Genomic DNA, 12243 nt, shown 5'->3' with positions numbered 1-12243 from the left:
TTGGCTGAGACCAGGGCAGGAAGAATGAAGTTAGATATTGGGGGAGAATTCCCAAGTGTGAGTATCTGAAACCTGGTATTTGGCAGGCATGGCACTGGGGAAGACAGGCGAGGTGTTTAAAGAGGCGAGGAGAGAAAGGGGTTATCTGTAGCAGCTAACTGGCTGTTAAAAATGGGCTGGTGTGGGGTTCCAAGTGACTGGAGCTGTCTTAGGGGCCATCCGTTGGGGTTGGGAGGCAGCCCATGATGGAAGAAACAGGAGCAGGAAAGCCTTCAATTGGGCTCCTGATGTTTGCAGTGCAGATGGAGACAGGTTTCTGTAGTCCTGGGAGAGGTGTAATTGCAGGCATTCCTGAGTAGCCCTTCTGATGATAATTTATTCCTAAGAGCAGAAGTCTTGAAGTTGGAAGGGAACCAAGCCTCCCCCTCTGTCAGGAATCCTGAGAAACCCTTCAGCCTCACCTTGGACACTGAAGAGGGTAAAACAAGTAACCTTGCTTTACTGTTGGACAGTACTTTTCATGAAGTTCCTTTGTCCTCTCAAGTTTGCCTCGTTCTGGAATCACCGATCAGGCTTTTTCAAAACAGCTCTCAGGTTGGGCCCAAGACTACCCTCCCTTCTGAGCTGCTTGTGAACAGGTTGTCGGTCCTGAATATACTCATTTGTCAGGATCCAAGTTTGAAAGGGTGCCCATTAATCCCTGCTGAATGTTACCTTTTTTGTTGGGGGTCAGCATCTGACCGGTAATTTCAAGTTTTTATAAGTCGCAGCACTTTTTTCTTTTGGGCCGTGCCATGCAGCTTGTGGTATCTCAGTTCCCCGACCAGGGATTGAACCCTGGCCCTGGGCAGTGAAAGCAGAGTCCTAACCACTGGACTGCCGCGGAATTCCCCCAAATCTCAGCATTTTACTCCCTGTGTATTTGATAAACAGACCTTATTAATGTTAAATATAAGTAAATGTTGAAAATGAAACTTTCATGCTATAATTTTTTTTTTAACTTGGACGAAGTATTTTATTCACTTTCAGTAACCATAACTTCAGTTATGATTGATTGTTCCCAGCAGGATATGCTATAGTTTCTCACTCCTGTTTGGAATTAGTGATATGGTGGTGGTAACCCATCAAGCAAATTATGTATTTACCAAGTGTATTTTATGTGCTGGGTAAGATGCAGTTCCCAGTATCAAGCTTAAATAAAGGCAGCTAGACATTAACAGCCTAACTACTCAGAGGAAACCAGGTGGGTGTGGCACCTGAACTGGGCCCAAGCTACAACCACTTTCCCGGTATCTCCCAGTAGGATATCCAAAATATAGCCTATTATATGTAGCGTTTTGCTAGGCAATCAGACAAAGCTCACAGAATAGCTTCCAATCCTAATTCAGCTTCTCTGCCTTTTCTCAAGTTGTCACGGCAGTGGTGACAGCTTTAAGACAGGAGCTTTTCCACCCTGTACCATAGATGAACTCTTGAGGCTAGAGAGGTGATCTCAGTTCAAATGGCTCAGGGATCTCCCAAGCTATGTGTCCAGCTCCATTTTTTTTTTTTTTTTCTTTTTTGCGGTTCGCAGGCCTCTTGCTGCTGCGGCCTCTCCCGTTGCGGAGCACAGGCTCCGGACGCGCAGGCTCAGCGGCCATGGCACACGGGCCTAGCTGCTCCGCGGCACGTGGGATCTTCCCGGACCGGGGCACGAACTCGCGTCCTCTGCATCGGCAGGCGGACTCTCAACCACTGCGCCACCAGGGAAGCTCCAGCTCCATTTTTATATTCCTCATCCTCTCCAGTGTGTACAAACGACACAAGGCAAACAAACTAGCTTTCTATTCACAGAACAGTTTATTGACCTACCTCACCTGGCCAGCCACGTGGCCCTCTGGCCAGGGGAAGTGTCAGTCTAGCCGCAACTCGGCTGGGCTGCAGCCTCTGCCCTGAGAAGGGGGCACGAGAGGCAGGAAAGAACACTGGCCAGGGCAGCCACACAAGACAGCCCCAGCAGAGGTCCAGACTCAGCTCCACTTGATGTTCTTGTCCGCCTCGGTCATGGCTGGCGTGTCAGTGACGAGGCCAGTGCCGATGGTCCGGTTGCCATCTCGCAGGGTGAAACGGTGGCCTTTTTCTAAGATCATTGGCTGCCGCAGGATTAGGGTGAGCTTCAGGTCCTCCCCGGGCATGGCAAGCTCCTGGAGGGCAGAGACAAGGACCACTCATGTTCTTCAGGGTGCCTCCATTCCCTATTTGCTACCAACAAGGTTAAAGGTATGGGAAAATGAAGCAGGGTGACGATTCCTTCTGGGGATACCTTCATCCCAGCCGTTAGGCACATGCAAACAGCATACGCAAAGGCAGGAAAGGACTGGTGATTAGTGTTGCTAACATTTTTCTTGAGAAAAAAATGTTTAGGGAATTTTGGGTTATACAAGTTTCTTAGTTACAGGGCTTCTCTGAGCCCTTATGTAAAATACACTGGAACTCTCAACCACAGGAACTTTTCTGGGAAATCTTTGTGGGTAAATGCTACCAAAGCTAAGGAATACTGGATGAGGACTCATCCCCCCTAAATCCACTGATCCAGGTCCTTCCGTCACCAGTTCCACCTGCATCATCAGCCAGCTTCTCTTTAGGAGGGAAAAGTCCCCCACGCCGTCATATACATCGTACCTTCCCTGGAGGCAGGACAACCCGACAGGCCATGTCCCAAGTCAGGGAGAACATGACAGGCATGAAGTGGGATACAAAGGGCTTGTGGCGGCCACCCTCCTCCTTACTGAGAATGTACACCTGTGAGAGAAAACGACGGTGGAGCTGGGCGTGGCTGGAAGCACCGAGCCTCTCCACAGTGCCTGCCCACCATCGCAGGGAGCCCTCACCTGTGCCTCCACCTTCTGGTGGGGCTGGATGGAACCTGGCTTGGCCATGACCAGGCCACGCCTCAGGTCCTCCCGCTTCAAGCCGCGGACCAGGGCCCCAAGGTTGTCGCCTGCCTCTGCCCTCTCCAGGCTCTTGTGGAACATCTCGATTCCTAGGAGGGAGGAGGGTGTGGGGCAGAGGGAAGGCACAAGGGGTCTGCGAGGGGAGGGGTAATCCTGGAGCCCCTGTGTCCCAAGGCTTCCTTCTGTACCTGTCACCACACTGCGAATATTCTTGCTATGTCCCAGGAACTCACACTCATCTCCCCTCTTCAAAATGCCACGCTCTAGTGTGCCTGTCACCACCGTGCCCCGGCCTGGGAGAAACAGGACAGGATATCAGGGATCCCGGGTGAAGCTTCTGTGAGGGGAAGGGAGTGCAAATGAGCAGGGTCCTCACCGGGGATAGAGTACACTGACTCTACAGGCAGCAGGAAAGGCTTCTCCAGGTCCCGGGTGGGCACTGTGATGTGAGTGTCCACAGCATCCAGCAGCTTCTGCACAGACTTCAGGCCTAGCTCAGGGTCACGTTGCTATGAGCGGGAGGTGACAGGACGCTGAAACTTCCATTCTGCTCCTCTTACTTGCCAAGAGCCAGTTTCCAGACTCAGAGCAGAGCTCTGACACCCATCCAGCCCCATCCCCAGCCAGCAGCAGCTCCTGCCCGACCCCGCCCTCACCTCAAGGGCACAGAGGGCAGAGCCAACGATGATCGGAGTCTCCTCCCCTTTGTAGCCCAACTCAGTGAGCAGTTCCCTGATCTCCAGCTCCACCAGCTCCACCATCTCAGAGTCCTGCACAGCATCCGCCTTGTTCACATACACCACCACATGCTCTACTCCTATCTGTAGGTGGGGAAAGACATAGAGATGGTGTCCCGAGTAGCCCAACGCCGCGCCCCCTTCCTCCTTCCACCCGTACCCAGGCTCTGGGTACCTGTTTGGCCAGTAATAAGTGTTCTCGGGTCTGGGGCATGGGGCCATCGTTGGCTGCCACCACCAGGATGCAGCCGTCGAGGGGGGCTGTGCCTGTAATCATATTCTAGGGAGAGGAGAGGAGAGGAGAGGAAACACTCAGTGTAGGTCAGTGACCTCCTCAGCTCCCCAGCCACCTCCTTACCACCTGCTGTGACTGGCCAGGCCCACAGATCCATGATCTCAAAACCATACACCTCAAGTATCTTAACCTCCTCCCCACAAGCCTAACATTTTTCCCGAGGCGGGGGCAGTTCCAGGCCCTGTCCCCAGCAGCTCCCACCTTAACGTAGTCTGCATGACCGGGACAGTCAGTGTGTGCGTAGTGGCGCGCAGCGGTGCTGTACTCCACATGGGCGGCATTGATTGTGATACCTCGGGCTCGCTCCTCCGGGGCGTTGTCAATCTCCTCGTATTTCTTAAATTTGGCCCCACCTCCCTCGGCTAAAACTAACGGAAGGGAGGGAACACACATTTCAGCTAAAGTTCCACAGGTAGAGGAGGGGCTCAGGCCACACCCCTGGGCCCCTCCTACCTATACAAAGGACAGTCTGGAAGAAGCAGGCTTCCGAGACGCCCTCCTTCAACTCCTGGAGCAGAGGTAACTTCAGGTCAGAAAGAAAGGTTATAGGGCCTCAAGGGCCATCCCTGTGACTTCTCTAGGGTAACACCTCTGCTTACACGGCAGTCCCCAGGGCTGGAGGTAGGCCATTCGGGGTCCCCCAATTTATGCATCACAAACTTCTTCATGTCTACGGGAAATCTGTTTCCTGCATGCTGCAACCTACTGTCCGCCCGAGTTCCGGCGCCTGGGGTCACACTAAACACCTCTAGCAGCCTCTCCGCGGGTCCCACCTCCCTGGCTCCAGGTCCCGCCAGCAGAGCGGGCGCTGCCGGAAGCCTCCACCCCAACCCTGCTTACTTTTCGTGATGGCCGCGGTCAGTGTGGTCTTGCCGTGGTCTACATGGCCAATGGTACCCACGTTTACATGGGGCTTGTCGCGCACATAGATCTTCTTGGCCTCCACAGCCAGGCCGCGGCACAAGAGGGGCAATGCCGGGCCCTTCAGCGGCCGCAAAAGGCCCTTCAGCAGTGGGGTCGGGCCGGCGCCGAGACCTGCCGGGGCAGAGGCTTGGAGTCAGGGCGCTGGTCTGAGCCCGGCCGCTCCCGAAGAACCCACGTGAACCCGGGCCGCAATCGCCCCCCCCGCCCCCTCACCGCTGAAGAGGGGCGTCGCGCGCAGCACCGTCGAGGCCGCCATTGTGGTCGTACTGATGCCCGGACTAGTGTGTACCGGGCACTGGCGGCGGCGCGTGCAGTAAGCAAAGGACAACTGTGGATGGAAGTCGCTTCCGGCGGAAGTGAGGGCCGAGAGGGCAAGTCTGGGAGTTTCTAGCCCCCAATCTCTATGGCCCCGTCAACTTCCGGGCGCGGGACGTAAGACGTCCAGGAAGGTACTGATGGCTCTCGGCTGGGTGAGGGTAGAGAAGGTTTCCAAGGCGCCCTCGGGCCTCGCGGGCTCAGGGCCCACGCAGTTCTCTCTGGTGGCACCGGGGGGCGATGTGGAGCGTCCCACAGCGCACCTGCGCCCCGGAGGCTCATGGGCGTTGTAGTTCCCAGGGCGGCGAGCTGTGCTGGCACTTAGCGTGGGAGGGCGAGGCCAGGTCTGGAGGCACGGTCCCGTCCTCCTTGAGGCAGAAGCGGTTGTCCCGGCGTGGATGACTCCGGAGCGTCCTGGCCTCGAACCCCGTGGAGTGCGACCCACTGCGCGGGTTTGGCGACAGATCTGGCGGCCGTGTGTCGCAGCTGGAGGTAGGACCAGGCCCTGCGGCCTGGCTGAGGAACACCGTCCTGGGAATCTTTCGGAGGTGGGGCTCTAGTATGACCCATCTCTCCGCTAAGCCTTTGTTTTCTTATCTGTAAAATGGGAATAGTAGTATCTACTTCATAAGGAGATGCTGACATCTGGCTCTGAGAGGAAATGAGCTGGGCAAGAGACAGAAAAGGGCTCCAGAAGCCTCCAGGTCCCACAGTCTTTGACCCTCAAATACCCTCGCTCCTGGCTCACAGCCTGAAGCGACAAAGTTTGCCGTCCACCCTTGTGGACCCTCAGCAGCCCAGAGAGTAATTCCCTCGATCATCTTTCCACCCACCCGATTTTATAGATGACCAGGTGAGAGACAAACTTCTAGTGCCTTTAAGGGCAGCCTGAGTCTTTCTTGTTCCCGCTGCGTCCCTGGCTCCTACCACGGGGCGGGGCACTCAGTGAGTACTCAATAAATGTCTGTTGACTGAATGAATGAGTGCAAGGATGACCTTTAACTTTCACATCCATCATCTCATCACCCTGGGATGATAATAGCAGCTGCTTAACCTTGATTGATGTTTCCGAAACGCATCAGAGCCTAAGACTCAATTCACGGTGTCTGTTTCAAATAGATTCCTTAATTCCTCCCTTGGAGATTATGATTCAGTAGTGTCTGGGCATAGGCAAGGAAACTATATTTTTAACACACACAAACACCCTTGTTAAGCTCAGAGGAGTTTGGGAAACTCAGAATTAGAGACTTTTATGGAACAGACGTTGTGGAAATGCTTCATATTGGTTCACATTCAATGCTCCCAGTGTTATCGTGTGTAATAGGAGCCATTATTTACCTCATTTTAACAATGAGAAAACTGAACATAGGGTGACCAAGGAGCCCAACACAGCTAACCTCCAAAAGAGTGTGCACTTAGCCACTGCACTGTACTATAATTTAACTGTCATTTTACAATGAGAAACTTGCTAAGAATTCTGTCCTCCTGGCCCTCCAAACCCATCAGCTCTGCTTACGAAGGGTTGGTACAGTATAAAAGGGTTCTCTTTGTCCCCAGCCTGTACCTCAGTCACTCCTGGGAATTTCCTAAGACACTATTGTCTGCCACCAGGATGTGAGATTTTGGGGGTTGGTACTTGAACTGATGCTTACTATTTTAGTGGTGCTGTATTTATTTTAATGTGTATTAGTTTGACAGAAAGACTGGCATTGTAAATATTGAGTTGAAAAAATGAATCAATTTGAAAAACAATACTTGGTAGGTAAAATGGGTGGTATGAATATATGGCAAATTTGGGGAGAGGTGAACATGAATGATTGAAATTTGCAAAACACAGTGCCTGGAAAAGAGTCCAAAGGGAGAGAATTTCTTGTAGAGCTATTGAATGTAGCATCCTCTGTGATAGTCAGGCGTCTTGATTTACAGATAACAGAATTTACAGGGGCTGGTTTGAGAAGAAAGGGATTTGTTTAAAAGTGGTAGGCAGCTTGGGACTTCCCTGGTGGTCCAGTGGTTAAGAATCTGCCTTCCAGTGCAGGGGACGCAGGTTTGATCCCTTGTGAGGGAACTGATATCACACATGCTACGGGGCAACTAAGCCCGCGTGCCACAACTACTGAGCCCATGCACCACAACTAGAGAGAAGCCCATGTGCCGCAGTGAAGAGCCCACTTGCCACAACAAAAGATCCCTCATGCTGCAACTAAAGGCCGATGCAGCCAAATAAACAAATCAATAAATAACAAAAAAAAGTGGTAGGCAGCTTATAGACTTGTGGGGCAGGCTGCAGAAATGGCTCCTAAGCCATAGAACTGATCTGATAAGAAAACCGCTGCTACTGCCACTGCCACCAAACACTAAATGCCAGAACTTAGACTTACCTGTAACAGTGACTGCTTATGGCACTGAAGCCGCTTTTGCATCAAGAAAGTGACCTTCTCTCTGGGCTTCCCTGGTGGCACAGTGGTTGAGAGTCTGCCTGCTCATGCAGGGGACATGGGTTCGTGCCCCGGTCTGGGAAGATCCCACATGCCGCGGAGCGGCTGGGCCCGGGAGCCATGGCCGCTGAGCCTGCACGTCCGGAGCCTGTGCTCCGCAACGGGAGAGGCCACGACAGTGAGAGGCCCCCGTACCGCAAAAAAAAAGAGAAAGAAAGTGACCTTCTCTCCTCCCCCCAAAGCCAGGCAAATTCAAAGGCTCACGTGGATGTGTCTGGAGAAGTTTAGATCATCATATTTCAGTGTTCTTGTATCAGAGGAGGCTGAGGGATGTATTTTTCTAACTTTGTTATAAGAACAAGACTGATAGCAGGGAATTTCTCCAGATGTCCAGCCATGCTTATGACCAATACCACAGTGAAAGAGCAGAATGAATACAAATACCCAGTACGTGGATACAGTAGCATAAATTTTGGCCTAGCCACTAGATGAAATGTTGGGCTCAGGGTTGCAGAGACAAGAGCCAGCCACCTGTGAAAATGCCTGTGAGCAGTGTTAAATGAAAGAAGTTTGGCCCCTATAAAAAAAAAATAGCAAGTGTACAAGGTGGGAGTGGGGACAAAGTGGAAAACAATTCTGATTTTAGGAGGCTGTAATTTGCTTGGAGAAGGAGAGATTTTTCTTGCAAACATTTCTTTTATGTGATTACAGTTAAAGAAGTTTTTTGTGCAGAATCTTGAACTTTTTAAAAAAGATGCTCTTGAAATCAAACGACCTTCTTGGTCTCCCCAGCAGTGCATTCATTCTGTTCTATGACAGACACTTTGAGCTCCCGCTTAACAACTATTTTTTCCATCTTCCTGCAGTCAGGACCCTGATTTTGTTCAGGTGGCCCTTTCCCCAGTTCCAGGAATAAATTCTGACAGGGCTAGCCCACTTCTGCTGGTCTTATTCTCCTTGCCAGGGGGTTTGTTTAGGGTTACGTGTGTGATTCCTTTGGGGCTAGTGATTGGTAAGAGGATATCTACCTTGGGGAGGGCTTCTAGGAGAGGATCCCTCACTTTTAAGAAGGAGACACTGGTGAGATGGACATCCTTCAGATTCTGGAAGTTGTTGGGTCTGGATGGGAAGCCTGGAACTACTGTGCCCATCGTGCTCCCAGTCCATGATGAAGCCAAAATCCAGAAGAGGGCAAAGCGAAGAGGATCTTAGAAGTCTGGACTCCTCATGGTGTGAGATAACAAATGTCTTTATTGTTTAAGCCAGACTGTGTCAGAGTTGTCTCTTACTTGCAGCCAAATACACCCTAACAGATAAGTCTGCCTTACAGCACTTGGTACCCTGAGACATATTTCTTGGTTTCACTTGTCTGAGACTGAGTGACTTGAGTAGGGCAAGGACTGGGCTTCCTTTATCTCCGTATACTCTGTGCCTGGCCACAGTAGGCCTCTGTGCATGTTTACACTTGAACTATATTAATGAGCCTTCCAAACCGAAGGGTGCTACCACTGTGATGCTATGAACCTAACATATCCAAAACCGGACTCTCTGTATTCTCCCACAGTCTCCCTACACATCCGAATAAATGACACCACCTTTCTCCTTTCCCCTTATCTGACATCTATCCGTTACCCAGTCCCACTTGTTCTGTCTCCAAAATAAGGCTCAGTGTGGCCACTTCTATCTCCACTGTCAATACTGTGGTTCAAACCGGGATCACCTCTCCCCTAGGTTACCTCATGACCTCTCCAGTGGGTTTCCCAGCTTCTGTCCTTATTCTCAATACCTGTCAAATCCATCCTCCACACAGCAGCCAGATCAATCTTTAAATGTGATTCAGAAATGAATCCTCCCTCAGTGACTCCTTATTACACTTAGAATAAAATCCAAACTCCTGCTTTAAAATGGCTGAACTGTATGGCAGGTGAATTATATCTCAATAAACCTACTATTAAAAAAAAAACCCAGAGTCCTCCCTGTGGCCCACAAGATGCATGATCTGGCTTCTGCCCACCTCTTTGACCCCCATCTCAGTACTATTTTCCTCTCACTCTCTCCCAGCCACACTGGCCATCCTTCTGTTCCACAAACATCCACCATTGCTTCTACCTCAGGGTCTTTGCAAATGTTCTTCCCTCTCCCTGGAATGCTCTTCCCTGGAGATTTCCCCACAGCTTGTTCCTTCTCATCTTCCCACCTCAGATGTCACCTCTTCTGTCACTCTCTTATCAATGGTCCTCTTTGATTTTCTTCATAGCATCTAAATATCCAAAATTATCTCAGTAGTTTGCTTGTTTTGGGGGTTTGGTTTTTTGATTTTTTTTTTTTTCTGTCTCATCAGCTCCTGACAGTAAGAACTTATTTTTCACTCTAGGAACAGTGCCTAATGCTTAGGTGAAGAAGTATTTGTTGAAAGAAGAATTTGTTGAATAATTTCAGTTGAGCGTTCAGTTAAGCACTGTGTTGGGCTTAAGTTTCTCGATGTCTTCGATGGAAGGCAAATTCTGTATTCACGTTCATTTAAAAAATAAAGGTGAGTCACTGGAACTTGTGGGGCTTCTGCTTTATTATCTGTAAAGTGGGGATGAGTGAAGAGGTTAAACCTGATGATCTCTAAGACCTTTTGTAGCTCTAACTTCTAAAAGGAGATGGGGTCTGCTATAATTGAAATAGGTTCTGGGGTGACCCACAATTTAGTGGCAAATTGGGGACTAGGACCCAGAGCCTTGTTGTTGGTGTCACTCAACAGACTTATTGGAAGCTCAAGGGCATCCTTCACTCTTCCCCACCAGCCAGCCTGGCAGTGTCTCCTCAGAAATCTTTCTGGACGTTCTCCTTGGAACTAACCGCACTGCACTGCCTTGGCCAGGTCAGCCTCAGCCCTCTCCTGGACCACTGCCCCCGTCTCCTCTCTGCATCCAGTCCTAGCCCTCCCATACTAGCCCTGGATGCCCTTCCAAACGCAGAACGCTTATCACACTCATGTCACTCAGATGTGACTGGAGACATTCCAGTTGGAAACACTTTGTGAATGTCACACAAAAACTCCTAAGTAAAAGGCACTTGAGTGGCAACCTAGGTGTGTTAGTCATGCATGGCTTCCTAGAGGAGGCTACACTTTGAAGCCTGAAACCAGAGGGAGGAAGATTGGCAGAATTAGGGGAAATGGTGCGTGCAGTAGCAGAGGCAGAACCTGAGTAAAGGTGGAGTTCTTCAGCTGTCAGAATGTCCTGATTGAGCAAAGCATGATTTGCTTGGAGGGTAGGAGGTTCTGGTCAAAGCACCAAGGTTGAATTTGACATCCCAGAAAATAGGACAAAATAAGAGAAATTTCCATCTCTTGGGGTGGGGGAGGGTCAAGATGACCTCCAGAAGAAGCCCACAAGCAACCACTTCCCCTTCAGTCAGAGACTCCAGTTTTCCTTTGAAGAGCCAGCCTCTGCCATGCTCAGTCCATGGAGTTTGATTGGAGCTGAGCCCATCCCAACCTCAGGTGATAGGTCCGTGATCCAGTGTTTACCAGTCAGCAGAATCTATTTCTCCTAGTCACAAGTGTCTGCTCGGCGTTAGTTTTCTGTTTCAACCCTCACTGGTGTACTGAAGTGCAGTTCTGGCACTGACTGCCCAGAGTTAGCGCAGGCCCTGCAAGTTAAGGGCTCACTCCTTCACAAGACCGCACCCACTTCAGATGCCACCTGCAAGTGGGGTCCCCCAGCCATCTCTACTTCTGGTCAACTGCCTACGGATCTGGGAGTTTCCCATGACCCCCGTCAGGTTTGATAATTTACTAGAACAACTCACAGAATGCAGGAAGGCACTATACTTACGATTACAATTATGATTACATTTTATAATAAAGGATACAAGTCAGGAACAGCTAAATGAAGAGCTACGTAGGGAGAGGTCCAGGAGGGTCCACAGAGACATAGAATCTGGGCACATCACCCCCACCCCCCCGACACGTCAGTGTATTCACCCACCAGGAAGCCCCACTGAGCTTCAGTGTCCAAAGTTTTTATTAGGGGTTTCATTACTTAGGCATGATTGATTAAATCACTGTCATGTGACTGAACTCAATCTCCAAGTCCCCTCCCCTCCCTGGAGGTCAAACTGGCTCAAAATCCCAACCGTCTAATCACAAAGTTGGTGTTTCTGGTGACCCCATCCTGAAGCTATGAGGGGCTTGCCATTAGTCAGCTTGTCAGCAGAAACTCGGGTGTGACCTGAGGGGCTCACGAATAACAGGCACATCTGTCACTGAGGAAATTCCAAGTATTTTAAAAGCTCTGTGCCAGGAACATGGGACAAAGACCAGACAAATGCTTTATTATACGATAGATAGGCATTGGGTGACCTAAGCTGAGATGATGAGACACAACCCTATTGCACTCGCTGGAATTACTGGGAAAGCTATGATCTTCTTCTGCTAGGATTATGAAGCTGGTAGAGTGTAAGCTTGGAATTCTGGTGGCCATCTTGCTATCTATGAGGGGAAAACCTGCCTGAGGAGGAAGACAGTCCAGAGGAAAGCAGAGCTAAGAGACAGAGAGCAAGTTCAGATGGACATCGTTTGAGCCTGTGGCTGGCTCCAGCCATGCCTA

The 12243-nt window shown here is 50.5% G+C and overlaps 1 protein-coding gene and 1 long non-coding RNA gene across 2 annotated transcripts; one reads left to right on the top strand and one right to left on the bottom strand.

The window, feature by feature from the left end:
* Positions 1-1816: 1816 nt before the first annotated feature.
* TUFM (Tu translation elongation factor, mitochondrial) lies at positions 1817-5254 on the bottom strand. Its single transcript, XM_060124198.1, has 10 exons — positions 5103-5254; positions 4806-5000; positions 4167-4333; positions 3846-3950; positions 3590-3754; positions 3310-3442; positions 3122-3226; positions 2871-3022; positions 2662-2781; positions 1817-2183 (listed from the first exon to the last, which is right to left on the bottom strand). Exons 1-10 carry the CDS (start codon positions 5143-5145, stop codon positions 2010-2012), a joined length of 1359 nt encoding a protein of 452 aa, XP_059980181.1. The 5' UTR covers positions 5146-5254; the 3' UTR covers positions 1817-2009.
* A 51-nt stretch (positions 5255-5305) lies between these two features.
* Positions 5306-12175, top strand: LOC132505902 (uncharacterized). Its single transcript, XR_009535612.1, has 3 exons — positions 5306-5752; positions 10017-10175; positions 12073-12175. It is a non-coding gene; the product is annotated as an uncharacterized LOC132505902 (long non-coding RNA).
* Positions 12176-12243: the final 68 nt, after the last annotated feature.

Source organism: Lagenorhynchus albirostris, chromosome 15 (genome assembly GCF_949774975.1).
Source record: "Lagenorhynchus albirostris chromosome 15, mLagAlb1.1, whole genome shotgun sequence".
Taxonomy (NCBI): domain Eukaryota; kingdom Metazoa; phylum Chordata; class Mammalia; order Artiodactyla; family Delphinidae; genus Lagenorhynchus; species Lagenorhynchus albirostris.
Note: the sequence above shows the minus strand (reverse complement) of the source record. Positions and strands in the feature narration are given on the sequence as shown.